General features: G+C 49.3%; 1 protein-coding gene across 2 annotated transcripts; it reads left to right on the plus strand.

Annotated features, from left to right (window-relative positions):
- Positions 1 to 12,614: 12,614 nt before the first annotated feature.
- LOC125556283 (uncharacterized) lies at positions 12,615 to 13,808 on the plus strand. Of its 2 annotated transcripts, XM_048719051.2 has the most exons (2): positions 12,615 to 13,149; positions 13,228 to 13,808. In XM_048719051.2, exons 1-2 carry the CDS (start codon positions 12,785 to 12,787, stop codon positions 13,574 to 13,576), a joined length of 714 nt encoding a protein of 237 aa, XP_048575008.1. In that variant the 5' UTR covers positions 12,615 to 12,784; the 3' UTR covers positions 13,577 to 13,808. The 2 variants fall into 2 exon arrangements, with proteins under 2 accessions (XP_048575008.1, XP_048575007.1); XM_048719050.2 differs by having other exon boundaries at positions 12,616 to 13,808.
- The last annotated feature ends 1,413 nt before the right edge of the window (positions 13,809 to 15,221 follow it).

Below are 15,221 nucleotides of genomic sequence, written 5' to 3' on the forward strand. Positions count from 1 at the left end.
AAATAAACACGAGGCAACACTTTTTCTTCCTTCTCATAATGCCTAATAGGTATGTTAAAATGTGCAGCTAGGCGTGAAGCATAGATGCCTGCAAAAATGGGGCCCTTTTGTACGGTTCAGACTGAACCGTTTAGCAATAATGCCACCCATACGAACAGAGTTATCACTGAATAAACCATGGAGCAAAATAATAATATCAGGGACACTAAGGTTTTCACAGTTTCCGCGACCAATTAAGCAACGACTAGCAAATAATGCAAAATAGCGTAAAACAGGAAAATGTATGCTAGTGATTCGTGGATCGAAAACCTTCCTTGTTTCCCCTACAGTGATGATATCAATAAAACCATCCACATCGCTGTGATGTGGTTCCTCTGTCGTGCCCTCGAAAGGGACCAAACAAACCCGGCAAAAATCATAAAGTGACATCTCCTTATGCTCATCATATAAATAAAACTCCACCGTAGGTGGTGAGCTCCTAGAATGGAAATGAAAGTTTTGCACAAAGATATTTGTGAGTAGGAGATACTGATCGCGTTGGTCGTGGAGGAAAGCGGTGAGGCCTGCATTCTTAGCCAATTCATAAAAATCTTCATAAATCCCGGCTGCTCTCAAGAAATCATTGAAAGGCCATTCACACGACCGAACCTCCGCGGTGCGAGGCAGATTATACTTGGGCTTCTGTGCCTTTTCCTTCGAGCTTCGGCTCGATGAGCCCCTCAAAAGGCTCTTCATTATTTCCTGAAAAATTCTGAAATTTTTAGTAACTTCAAAAATAAAAGTAAACCAAACTCAATAATATTGATAGCAACTACTCCTACAAGTGCCTAGAGCCTATATCATGCATCAAAACTACTTGGAACCATATAAATTTAACATGCAAGCTCAAGAACATGGTCACCTAGGCAACACAAATTTGCAATGAATAAAGCACTAGAACAAAAACTAATTGGACCACTGGAGGAGTCACATACCAAGGAACAATCTCCCTAAGCAGTTTTGTGAGAGGTGCTTTGAGCAAGGAGATCGAAAATGGCAGCAAAACGAGCTTGGACTCGGGTTTGAGCTGGTTATTCGTGTTTGTGGGAGGAAGAAGGAGTGTGTGGGTCAAAGGATAAGTGGAGGAGGGCCACCGTGGGCCCACGAGGCAGGGGGGCGCGCCCAGGGGGTAGGGCGCACCCTGCACCCTCGTGGCCAGGTGGATGACCCCCTTGTTGTGTTCTTAGTTCCAAATATTCTCAAATATTCTAGGAAAAATCATATTTAAATTTCAGGGCATTTGGAGAACTTCTATTTTTGGGATATTTTTATATTGCACGGATAATCAAATAACAGACAGAAAATACTATTTTTATTTTATTTAATATAAATAACAAAAAGTAAAAGTGGGATACAGAAGGTTGTGCCTTCTAGTTTCATCCATCTCATGCTCATCAAAAGGAATCCACTAACAAGGTTGATCAGGTCTTGTTAACAAACTCATTCCGAACAACATGGAACCGGAGAAATTTCGAATAACACTACGTTACCTCAATGGGGATATGCACATCCCCAATAATAATAATATCATATTTCTTCTTGACAGTAGGAAGAGGAAATTCAAAACCTCCAAATATAATCAATGGAATTTTTCCAATAGAGTTGATACTATGAACTTGAGGTTGTTTCCTCGGAAAGTGTACCGTATGCTCATTACCATTAACATGAAAAGTGACATTTCCTTTAGTGCAATCAATCACAGCACTGCAGTATTCAAAAAGGGTCTTCCAAGAATAATAGACATACTATCGTCCTCGGGAATATCAAGAATAACAAAGTCCGTTAAAATAGTAACGTTTGCAACTACAACAGGCACATCCTCACAAATACCGACAGGTATAGCAGTTGATTTATTAGCCATTTGCAAAGATATTTCAGTAGGTGTCAACTTATTCAAATCAAGTCTACGATATAAAGAGGGAGGCATAACACTAACACCGGCTCCAAGATCATATAAAGCAGTTCTAACATAGTTTCTTTTAATAGAGCATGTCATAGTGGGTACTCCTGGATCTCCTAGTTTCTTAGGTATTCCACCCTCAAAAGTATAATTAGCAAGCATGGTGGAAATTTCAGCTTCCGGTATCTTTCTTTTATTAGTAACAATATCTTTCATATACTTAGCATAAGGATTCATTTTGAGCATATCAGTTAATCGCATACGCAAAAACATAGGTCTAATCATTTCAACAAAGCGCTCAAAATCCTCATCATCCTTTTTCTTGGATGGTTTGGGAGGAAAAGGCATGGGCTTCTGAACCCATGGCTCTCTTTCTTTACCATGTTTCCTAGAAACAAAGTCTTTCTTATCGTAACGTTGATTCTTCGATTGTGGGTTATCAAGATCAACAGCAGGTTCAATGTCTACATCATTGTCATTACTAGGTTGAGCATCATCATGAACATTATTATTAACATTATCACTAGTTTCAGGTTCATTACCAGATTGCGTTTTAGCATCAGAGATAGAAATATCATTTGGATTCTCAGGTGTTTCAGTGATAGGTTTACTAGAAGCATGCAAAGTCCTATCATTTTTCTTTTTCTTCCTATTAGAAAGACTTGGTGCATCTACATTATTTCTCTGAGAATCTTGCTCAATTCTCTTGGGTGGCCTTCAGGATACAAAGGTTCCTGAGTCATTCTACTAGCTCTAGTCATAACTCTAACAGTGTTATCATTATTCTTACTATTCAATTCATTGAGCAAATCATTTTGAGCTTTAAGTACTTGTTCTACTTGAGTGGTAACCATAGAGGCATGTTTACTAATAAGTTTAAGTTCACCTTTGACATTAGCCATATAATCACCCAAGTGTTCAAGCATATTTGAATTGTATTTCAATTGTCTACCAAAATAAGCATTAAAATCTTCTTGCTTAGTCATAAATTTATCAAACTAATCTAAGCATGGGCTAGCAAACTTAGTAAATGGGATTTCAGCTTTATCATATCTATAGAGAGAATTTACCTTTACTACCTGTGTCGGGTTATCAAGACCATGTTTTTCTTCAACAGGCGGTAAATTAAGACCATGTATTTCTTAAATAGGAGGTAAATTCCTAACATCTTCAGCTTTAATACCTTTTTCTTTCATAGATTTCTTTGCCTCTTGTATATCTTCAGGACTGAGAAATAGAATACCTCTCTTCTTCGGAGTTGGTTTTGGAATAGGCTCAGGAGTTGGTTCAGGAACTGGTTCAGGAAGTGTCCAGTTATTATCATTTGCCAACATATTATTCAATAGAATTTCAGCTTCATCCGGTGTTCTTTCCCTGAAAACAGAACCAGCACAACTATCTGCTACCTCTTGAGCATTGCGTTGGTTTTCCCCGAAGAGGAAGGGATGATGCAGCAAAGTAGTGTAAGTATTTCCCTCAGTTTTTTAGAACCAAGGTATCAATCCAGTAGGAGGCTATGCGCGAGTCCCTCGTACCTACACAAAACAAATAAAGCCTCGCAACCAACTCGAATAGGGGTTGTCAATCCCTACACGGCCACTTACGAGAGTGAGATCTGATAGATATGATAAGATAATATTTTTGGTATTTTTATGATAAATATGCAAAGTAAAATAAAGGCAAAGTAAAGAGCAAAGGAAATAACTAAGTAGTAGGAGATTAATATGATAAAGATAGACCCGGGGGCCATAGGTTTCACTAGTGGCTTCTCTCGAGAGCATAGGTATACTACGGTGGGTGAACAAATTACTGTTGAGCAATTCACAGAATTGAGCATAGTTATGAGAATATCTAGGTATGATCATGTATATAGGCATCACGTCCGAGACAGGTAGACCGACTCCTGCCTGCAGCTGCTACTATTACTCCGCTCATCGACCGCTATCCAGCATGCATCTAGAGTATTAAGTTAAAAACAGAGTAACGCCTTAAGCAAGATGACATGATGTAGAGGGATAAACTCATGCAATATGATGAAAACCCCATCTTGTTATCCTCGATGGCAACAATACAATACGTGCCTTGATGCCCCTACTGTCACTGGGAAAGGACACCGCAAGATTGAAGCCAAAGCAAAGCACTTCTCCCATTGCAAGAAAGATCAATCTAGTAGGCCAAACCAAACTTATAATTCGAAGAGACTTGCAAAGATAACCAATCATACATAAAAGAATTCAGAGAAGATTCAAATATTGTTCACAGATAGACTTGATCATAAACCCACAATTCATCGGTCTCAACAAACACACCGCAAAAAGAAGATTACATCGAATAGTTCTCCACAAGAGAGGGGGAGAACATTGTATTGAGATCCAAAAAGAGAGAAGAAGTCATCTAGCTAATAACTATGGACCCGTAGGTCTGAGGTAAACTACTCACACTTCATCGGAGGGGCTATGGTGTTGATGTAGAAGCCCTCCGTGATCGATGCCCCCTCCGGTGGAGCTCCGGAACAGGCCCCAAGATGGGATCTCGTGGATACATAAAGTTGCGGCGGTGGAATTAGTTTTTTGGCTCCGTATCTGATCGTTTGGGGGTACGTAGGTATATATAGGAGGAAGGAGTACATCGGTGGAGCAACAGGGGGCCCACGAGGGTGGAGGGTGCGCCTGGTGGGGGTGGGCGCGCCCCCTACCTCGTGGCCTCCTCTTTTGTGTCTTGACGTAGGGTCCAAGTCTCTCGGGTCTTGTTTGTTGATAAAATCACGTTCTCGAAGGTTTCATTCCGTTTGGACTCCGTTTGGTATTCCTTTTCTTTGAAACCCTAAAACAGGCAAAAAAAACAACAATTCTTGGCTGGGCCTCCGGTGAATAGGTTAGTCCCAAAAATAATATAAAAGTGGATAATAAAGCCCAATAATGTCCAAAACAGTAGATAATATAGCATGGAGCAATCAAAAATTATAGATACGTTGGAGACGTATCACTATCCAGGTAATCTCTGGAAGCATCAGTTAGTGCATTATAAAAGATATCAAGTATTTCATGTTTCTTAAGAGGATGATCAGGCAAAGCATTAAGTAACTTGAGAAGCATCTCCCAAGCTTGTGGGAGACTCTCTTCTTCAATTTGCACAAAATTATATATATCCCTTAAAGCAGCTTGTTTCTTATGAGCAAGGAAATATTTAGTAGAGAAGTAATAAATCATATCCTGGGGACTACGCACACAACCAGGATCAAGAGAATTAAACCATATCTTAGCATCACCCTTTAATGAGAACAAAAATATTTTAAGGATATAAAAGTAATGAGTTCTCTCATCATTAGTAAACAGGGTAGCTATATCATTTAATTAAGTAAGATGTGCCACAACAGTTTCAGATTCATAGCCATGAAAAGGATCAGATTCAACCAAGGTAATTATATCAGGATCAACAGAGAATTCATAATCCTTATCGGTAACACAGATAGGTGAAGTAGAAAAAGCAGGGTCAGGTTTCATTCTAACATTTAGAGATTGCTGATTCCATTTAGCTAATAACCTCTTGAGTTCGTATCTATCTTTGCAAGCTAAAATAGCTAAAGAAGCTTCTTATCAAAAACATAACCCTCAGGAATAACAGGTAAGTCTTCATCATCAATTTCATCAGTATTATCATATTCAATATTTTCACTCTCTCTAGCCCTAGCAAGTTGTTCATCAAGAAATTCACTAAGTGGCACAGTAGTATCAAGCATAGAAGTAGTTTCATCATAAGTATCATGCATAGCAGAAGTGGCATCATCAATAACATGCGACATATCAAAACGAATAGCAGAAGCAGGTTTAGGTGTCGCAAGCTTACTTAAAACAGAAGGTGAATCAAGTGCAGAGCTAGATGGCAGTTCCTTACCTCCCCTCGTAGTTGAGGGATCAATCTTGGTTTTTGGATCTCTCAAGTTCTTCATAATGATAAGCAGATATAAATCACAAGTGACTCAAACAATAGAGCTATGCTCCCCGGCAACGGCGCCCGAAAATAGTCCTGATAACCCACAAGTATAGGGGATCGCAACAGTTTTTGAGGGTAGAGTATTCAACCCAAATTTATTGATTCGACACAAGGGGAGCCAAAGAATATTCTCAAGTATTAGCAGCTGAGTTGTCAATTCAACCACACCTGGAAACTTAATATCTGCAGGAAAGTGTTTAGTAGCAAAGTAATATGATAGTAGTGGTAACGGTAGTAAAAGGTAACAGTAGCAAAAGTAATGTTTTTGGTATTTTGTAGTGATGATAGCAATAGCAACGGAAAAGTAAATAAGCGAAGAACAATATATGGAAAGCTCGTAGGCAATGGATCAATGATGAAGAATTATGCCGGATGCGGTTCATCATGTAACAGTCATAACCTAGGGTGACACAGAACTAGCTCCAGTTCATTGATATAATGTAGGCATGTATTCCGAATATAGTCATACGTGCTTATGGAAAAGAACTTGCATGACATCTTTTGTCCTACCCTCCCGTGGCAGCGGGGTCCTTACGGAAACTAAGGGATATTAAGGCCTCCTTTTAATAGAGTACCGGAACAAAGCATTAGCACATAGTGAATACATGAACTCCTCAAACTACGGTCATCACCGGTAAGTATCCCGATTATTGTCACTTCGGGGTTAATGGATCATAACACATAATAGGTGACTATAGACTTGCAAGATAGGATCTAGAACTCTCATATATTGATGAAAACATAATAAGTTCAGATCTGAAATCATGGCACTCGGGCCCTAGTGACAAGCATTAAGCATAGCAAAGTCATAGCAACATCAATCTCAGAACATAGTGGATACTAGGGATCAAACCCTAACAAAACTAACTCGATTACATGATAGATCCCATCCAACCCATCACCGTCCAGCAAGCCTACGATGGAATTACTCACGCACGGCGGTGAGCACCATGAAATTGGTGATTGAGGATGGTTGATGATGACGATGGCGACGGATTCCCCTCTGTGGAGCCCCGAACGGACTCCAAATCAGCCCTCCCGAGAGGTTTTAGGGCTTGGCGGCGGCTCTGTATCGTAAAACGCAATGAATCCTTCTCTCTAATTTTTTTCTCCCCGAAACCAAATATATAGAGTTGGAGTTGGAGTCGGAGGAGCTCCAGGGGCCCACGAGGTAGGGGGCACGCCCTAGGGGGGTAGGCGCGCCCCCACCCTTGTGGACAGGTGGTGGGCCCCCTGGCCTTCATCTTTTGCAAGGATTTTTTATATTTTACAAAAAGGTGTTCCGTGAAGTTTCAGGTCATTCAAAGAACTTTTGTTTCTGCACATAAATAACACCATGGTAATTCTGCTGAAAACAGTGTCAGACCGGGTTAGTTCCATTCAAATCATGCAAGTTAGAGTCCAAAACAAGGGCAAAAGGGTTTGGAAAAGTAGATACGACGGAGACGTATCAATGGCCGAGCGCTTCCCCGGCAACGCGGCGGCGGCCAACGGCTTCGTCCGCCGCTCGCTCCACGAGTGGGAGGTCTACCTTTTCTTTGAGGCGAACATCCCGGCGCCACCGAACATGCATGCCGGGCCGACAGGGTGGAGGCTGGGCAATGGGGGCGTCCCCATTCCCGACGTCGATGCGCGCCCCGCCATCCTCGCCGCCCAGGTCGACCGCGTGCGGGCGTCCCTCACGGAGGAGCAGCGCATCCTTCCTCAGTACGCCGCCAACAACCACGTGTCATGGGCCACGTACTTCCAGCGCCGGCAGGCGCAACGGCTGGCGTCCACCAACGGGGCGCCGGTGGTGGGGTCGTCAAGAACAGCGAGGGGCGCCGCATATGGTGGGGAGCCCCCGGCCGCATGCTCCACGAGGTGCTCCAGCACCTCGATGGTGGCAATGACCTGCCGCTGGCATACCCTGCGGCAGCGGCCGCCCCGGTCCCCCGTCGGAGCGCCGGGCAATGGAGGCCCAGGACGTTCGGCTCCTCCTCATCTTCCTCCTCTCACTTCTCCTCCCGCTCCTCTTCACATTCCTCCGGCTCGCCGGCGGTGTTCGGCGCCAAGGCCGAGCCTGCAGCGGAGACACCGCTCGGCCGGCGCACCCGTAGCACCGGCATCGGCATCAACGAGGGCGGCCGGCGCGCCTCCTCCTTGGCTCCTCTACGCTACGTCAAACCGAAGATGGAGCCGGGGATCGCCGCCGTGAGGACGGAGCCAGGGCTCGCCGACGGCGTCAAGGAGGAGCTCGACGACGCGGCGGCCTTGAAGTGGGCACGCGACAACTGGGCGCAGACGGAGCTGCAGCGCCTCGCCTACGAGCGGTTCGAAACTCGGCGCCGTGGCCGGGACGAGGGAGGCGTCGCCATCCTCGATGACAGCGACGACGACGTGCCGCCGCCGCCGCTCCGCCAGGGCGACGCCGGGTAAGGGTCCAGCAGGGGCGTCCACGTCAAGGAGGAGAAGGCCGCCGCAGACGATGGCGAGGATGACGGCGACGTCGGCGACTTCACCGCGCTCAGCGACTTCTTCGCCCCTTAAAAATAGTTGTAGTTGCGGCCTTTTTAAAATAACTTTGCTATGTAATGTTGAATATGTTGAATATATGTCCAGTTTGCCGAACTTTAGCCGAATACTTTGTCAAATTTGCCGAATTTTGCTGAATACCCCTTTTTAAAAAAACAGCGTCTAAAGATGGTCCTCTGACCGACGGCTGGGAACCGGTCACCCCCACATCAATTTTAGCACCGGCTCGCCTCATACGACGATTTTACGCGCCCCCTAAAGAGCCAATGGCTGAAGATGCTCTTACCATGGGCAGCTAGCGATATGGTGCGCAGCCGGCGCCGGCAACGCAACAGACTGCACTTCAGGCACCCGACCGGATGCCAACCGAAACAAACAAGCTTGAGCTACGGTCCAAGCTGCGTCACGTACGCGTGCAGCTTCTTTTTTCTAAGCACGACGTACGTGTGCAACTGATGCCGTGCCAGCTCATCTCTCCCCACTTCCTCTGATGCACATCACACTTCTTGTTGAGAACGAAGTGTAGAGCCGACCTGTCTTCGTTGCTCCGTACGTGCAAGTCCCTATGCTTCCATTTTCTTCCTTCATTCATGTACGTGGAATTAAGGGGCTGTTTGGTTTGTGACTAAGAGCATCTCCAGCCGTTGTGCCCCTCAGGAGGCGTTTTTTCGGCCTCCTGGGGAGGCCCCGACGAAATTTTTGGTATGGGGGCGTGCATTTTCCCAGTCATCCCCCCGATAGGTAGTCATTTTTTCTTTTTTTTTCTCCGGTCATTCCAACAAAGGCCTTTTTGTGCATGCGCAACATGCCGGACTCGAGCTCGCCGACAATGACCCCAGGCCACCCCGTCCTTCGGGACCAGCCCGGCCGCCCCACGCGCCGCCTGGCCTCCCGCCCTGGCCGCCGCTCTCGTGGCCGGGGCCGCCCGTGGCCATGGCCGGCGCGCCCGGTGCCGGGGCCGCCCGTGGCCGGGCGCCCGTGGCCTCCGCGCTCGAGGACGGGGCCGTAGGCTTCGCCGCCCGCGCCCGCCCACAGCGTCGCCGGAGGAGACGACAAGGAGGTCGAGGGCGTTCGCCGCCTCCCCGCACGGAGGAGAGAAGGAGTAGCACGCGCCCTGTTGCCTGCCCCGCTGCGTCTGTCGGTCGCAAGGCACAGCGACGGGGGCTTTGCCGCCAGTGCGGGCTCCGGGTACTGCGGCGCCTGGGCCACGGAAGACGGCGCGAACATGCTGCCGGGGAGGCTCTGTGACGTGGCCGAGTTGCTGCTAGTGCTGGCGCGCGGAGGGGCAACGCAACCGGCCGGGGACACACACGGGAGCGATGGGATGGGTGCGGACGTGGAACCTGCTGACGCGCGCGGCCCTGGACGTGGAGTGGCGGTGCGAGAGCGAGACCTCCGAGTCGGAGCTGTCGCCGGAGGAGCGGCGCCGAGGCGAGGTCCGACATGGTGCCCGTGGACGCCCGAGGAGCAGCTCGCGCCAGCGGCTCGAGCCTGGCGAGGCGAGAGCGGCGGTGTTCCGTGGCCACGCAAAGGCGGGTGCGGGCGAGCTCCGCCACGCACAGCCGGGCACGTGCGCGGGCCGCCCTGGCCACGCAGAGGCTGGCGCGGGCGAGCTCTGCCCCGGCCACGCAGCGGCCTCGTACTCGTCCAGAGCGCGTGGCGGCAGCGGCGTCTTCCCCTCCCTCCCGGGTGCAGCGAGGCAGGCGGGGCCTTGGATGGCGAGTGCAGCGAGGCAGGTGCGCGGCGAGGAGAGGAGCAAGGCGGCGAGGCAGGCGCGCGGCAAGGAGAAGAGCAAGGCGGCGAGGCGAGGCAGGCGCGCGTGGAGGTGAGAAGGAAAAGAGAGAGTGCACGTGGGTGGGGCCGGAGAAAAAGGGTGAAGAGAGGCTGACTGTGGGCCAAAAGACATGCAAAGCCTTCTCTCTCCTCCCCCAAGAGCCCCCCGGTAGGCTGGGTTTCGCCTGCGCGCGCCGGCGCTAATTTTGGCTAAATCCGACGAAAACTGAGCTCTTGGGGTCCCGGCTGGGAGAAAAATTAAGCGCCGGCGTCCAAAAAGTGCTCGCGGGGGGCATCCTGGGGGGGCCGGCTGGAGATGCTCTAACGGCTGTTTGGTTTCTAGTCACATATTGCCACACTTTACCACACCTAACCTTAGTCAAGTTTGACCAAATTAGGTAGGTGTTTGATTCTAGCCACACTTGAGGCAAGGAATTTCTTATGAGCAGTGAACCCCACATGTCATAGACACAAAAAGTGTGGCAAGATTCTCTTAGGCAAGCGAAAGTGTGGCTAACAATTTGAACAACTCAAGTAAGGAAAGTGTGACAAGTGTGGCAAAAATCATGTGGCAACATATGGCAAAGATAGTCACAATCCAAACAGCCCCTTAACTTTGCCGAAGATTGCCACACCTAAGGTTAGGCAAGTTTGACCAACTTAGGTGAGTGTTTGGTTCAAGCCACACTTGGGCCTCACATGGTATACACACAAAAAGTGTGGCAAGATTTCCTTAGGCTTGCCAACTTGTGGCTCTCATTTTGATGAAAACCTTTGGCAAATTTGACAAAAATATGTGACAAAGTGTGGCAATGCTAGTCCTAAAACCAAATAGCCCCTAAGGCCAACTTCAATGCTAGACCCATTCTGTTCGGCCGAGTCAGTTTTGACTCAAACGGACAGAGACAACAGCCCAATGCATGACCTTGTTCGCAAAAAATATTTGTTTGACGTCCGATTTCACCCATTTCCAGCGTAAATTTGCGTCTGGTTTACATTCACATGGACACCGAAACGGACGCTCACGCGCCTGCTCCTCGTCTGTCTCGGGGCCTGTCTGTCGGCCGCCCACCTATCTCTCACCGCCCACATTTATGCGCACGAATGGACGGATCCCACCTGCCAGCCACCCATGAACAGCGGTCACCGTCCTTCTTAATGCGGAAGTCATGGACCGACCAGTCCACACTTCCACTCCCGTCCCCACGTGCCTCCTCGAGCCCCGACACCAAACACAAGTTCATCCTCGACGCTCCTCCTCCACTTCTCGTCCATCTCCTCACCGGCCGCCATGGTCTGGTGGATTCCGGTCGCAAGGGGAGGCATTACCACGAGGCCGGGTCCTCCTTCGGTCGCCACCGCTCCACCCGCTCCCCATCGTCCACGCAACAGACATTCAGCATCTCGCTGGCGGCGGTCCCTCAGCGCTTTCGGCCCTACGCCGGGGCCGACATTTGCCGGCGCTACTGGGAGACGTTGCCATCTGAAAAATGGTCGTCAAAGAGGAGGTGAAGGAGGTGGTGGTGGAGGAGTCCCCACATCGACAAGTGGAACCCGCGCATGGTGGGCCAGAGGTGAACGTGGTCGTCCACGACGGAGGAGATTACCGACTGGGTGGGCGCCGAGGCATGGGCGCCCACGCACCCACGTTCACCGGAGCCGTCGCCGCCACCAGCAGAGGTGGTGCAGGCGCGACCGGCCACGCGGCTCCCGCAGGCGCTTCCAGCCCACCTCTGGACGCCGCCACCGTACATCGACCTCATCATGGACAACGATGAGAACAGCAGGGCGTGGAAACGACGACGACATTTTTTTTCTTTTTTAAGTTTAAGTTAAGTTTACTATGCACCTGAGACCTGTTTCAACAGTTTTAAGTACATGTTAATGCATAATTATGTTTTAAGTGTTTTTTAAATGCGTGGCTGCTTTTTTTAATTGAATGCCGACACGTTGCGATGTGACCGCGCGTTGGATGCACCGACCGACGAACGAGCAAAACCGAACATAAATGTCCGTTTTGTCGCTTCATACAAATGAAATCCGAACAAAACGAACGTTCGTCCGTTTGGGGTCATGCGTTAGAGTTGGCCTAATAACCATTGACCGAGCCAGCAGACGAATGAAGGGCGACGTACGTACGCAACTTGCGATGGATCGATTGGCATTCTTTTTGTTAGTCTGGGCAGTGACTCACGAAGGAGGTCGATGGATCGGGCAGTGACTCACGAAGGAGGTAGCCTTCAGTCCACCGCTTGCTACTTTCAGCTGATTGACCACCAGCAAAAAGGATCCTCGTGGCCGTTGTGTAAGACACCACTATCTCTCTCTCTCTCCCACCGCCTCAGCTTCAACTCCCTTCCCCCAGCTCAGCTCACCCTATATAAAGCACCCATCCACGGACAGGTAGACAGATAGCCAGCTCCACACGGTTCATCGCCACAAAGCAACCAACGCCTCCCCCAAATTCAGGAGCCATCGATCGACAGAGAAGCGTGCTAGTGCCACACGCTTACGCTTTCTTGGTTCTTGTTCGCTCGATCATCGTCGTCGGCCGATCGATCAATCATGGTGGCGTGGAGGGAGAGCTACCTGGACCTCATCCTGATCCCACTGGGGCTCCTCCTCCCGGCGCTGTACCACGCCTGGCTGTGGCGCGCGGTGCGGCGCCGCCCGCTCTCCACGGCCTTCGGCGTCTACTCGGCGGCGCGCCGGCTCTGGGCGGCCGGCATGATGCGGGACAACGACGACAAGAAGGGGGTGCTGGTGGTGCAGTCGATCCGGAACGTCATCATGGGGTCCACGCTCATGGCCACCACCTCGGTGCTCTTCTGCACCGGCATCGCCGCCGTGCTCAGCAGCACCTACTCGGTGAAGAAGCCGCTGAGCGACGCCGTGTTCGGCGCGCACGGGGAGTACATGATGGCGCTCAAGTACGTGGCGCTGCTGCTCGTCTTCCTCTTCTCCTTCCTCTGCCACACCCTCACCATCTGCTTCCTCAACCAAGCCAGCTTCCTCATCAACACCTCCTGCCTCCCCCTCCCCGACGCCGAAAAGGACGACGACGGCGCCCGCCTGGTCGGCCTGCAGCTGCCGGCCGGCGCCGTGAGCGACTACGTGGGCGAGATCCTCGAGAGGAGCTTCACGCTCAACTTCGTGGGCAACAGGCTCTTCTACGCCGGGGTGCCCCTCCTGCTCTGGATCTTCGGCCCGCTGCTCGCCTTCCTCTCCTCCCTCGTCATGATCCCGATACTCTACAACCTCGACATGGTGAACGTCGCCGGCGACAGAGGGACGAAGGAGCACAGCAGCGGCTGCGTCAACGGCAAGGCGAACGGGAACGGCTGCATGCAAGTCTGATCAATCGATGATCGTCGGAAGCAAGTGCAGTGCAGTGCAGTCAGCCAGAGGAAGACGAAGGCGTTTCGATCAGTCCGATCCCCTGTTCTTTTCATCCAGACAAGTCGGGAGGGGGTTTCTTGTCAGCTAGTCGGTTTCTGGCTTGTCAGTAGCTGCGGTGCGTGTCGTGTGGATCGAGTTAGTTGTACTACCAGAAATTCGGAATGACATGGAACCCATGCGTATCATAGCAGATGGTACGGGCTGCCTGCCCTTTTCCTGGGTGTTCGGTTGGGTTTGGTTCATGGTGGAGTGACAGTGTGACAATGTATGCCTGGCGATGCCACTACAGGGCGTGTATCTGTAGGCATATTCCGAGCTGGCTTTATCCCTGTGGATCTGTTTGTCCCGCTTATTTTGACACTGCTGCAGCAAAAGTGTGCTCCGCGATCCCGGTTTATTGTCGGCTCACAACAACAACTAACAACTGTAACACCCCTAACAAACACAATTGTAAGAGAGTCCAAACATTTCTGTTCAGCCACGTCGGTGCGGTTGGGACTTAACTGGAAGTCGTCTGCTGGCTGCGCGGCCAAACCTGCATGCCAACAGCCACGGTACGGGGTTTTTCTTTTGACGGGATACGCGGGCTTTCTGCCCATTTCATTAAGAAATACTCCCTCTGATTCTGGATCAGAGGGAGTACATGAGAAAAGCAAAAAGAAATAAGGGTGCGTTTGGATGCAAAGTATTTTTGTAGTTTTTCTAGAATACCGTGGTTTCTGAAAAAACCTTGGTTTTGAATACTTTGATGTGTTTGGCTTCAGAAAAAACGGAAGTTTTGTAAACCATAGTATCCCAGAAACCATGGTATTTTTGAAGTATTTAAAAAAAAGGTCCCAACCTCTTTTTTCTAAACAGAACGGAGAGAAAGTGCAGTTGACGTTGCCATCTACGTCGAGATAAGAATATCATCTGTGATCGCCTCCTAATTTTCCTGCATCTCTTATACGATAAACAATCTGTATTATCTCCTCGTATGCGCTCGTTTATGCCTTACAATATTCTGTCCTTAGGTATCTGTCCAGTCCGATTGCAAGACTGCTGCAAGGGGTGGCATATAGATTAGATACGACGCGGCTGGATTGGATAACGGCACTGATTAGTTTCTAGTGATCTTGCACGCTTCTCCATGGAGTCTTTGGCTGTCGATTAATTTTGGATGAGTAGCGCACTGATTAGATCGATTGGCCCTTGTCCTTGGAGAATATACTTGTATGCAGCCGGATATATATGCCAGGTAACCGATTCAGTATAAATGGCGCACCGTACATGCACAAAGAATTTTGGTCCGCCTCCAAGAGTACATGCACGTATAGACATATGATAGCAGCACGCTCCTAGGATTGTATATTACTTCAATCTAGTTGATTGATGAACTTAAGTTGCCACATGCTCTTGATCAATCATGCACCTCCCGGTTAAATTAATCCAGCCATTGAAGGCCGGCTGATCGATCTGTTTCTTGCGCCTCTCTAGTTAGCAGCAGTACACAAATCTGCTTACATAGGTGCGGACGTGCTGACCTTGTGCGTAGCAGCTGCATGCAACCGGCAGCAGTTAGGCCGTGTAGCTTAGTTAGTTTCAGCTGTCACCCAGCGTTACA

This window comes from Triticum urartu, chromosome 5A (assembly GCF_056163025.1).
Source record: "Triticum urartu cultivar PI428250 chromosome 5A, HENAU_Tu73, whole genome shotgun sequence".
Classification (NCBI taxonomy): Eukaryota; Viridiplantae; Streptophyta; class Magnoliopsida; order Poales; family Poaceae; genus Triticum; species Triticum urartu.

Excerpts from the sequence above, each read along its gene's own strand:
- LOC125556283 (XM_048719050.2), top strand. The coding sequence starts at position 12,785 with ATGGTGGCGTGGAGGGAGAGCTACCTGGACCTCATCCTGATCCCACTG.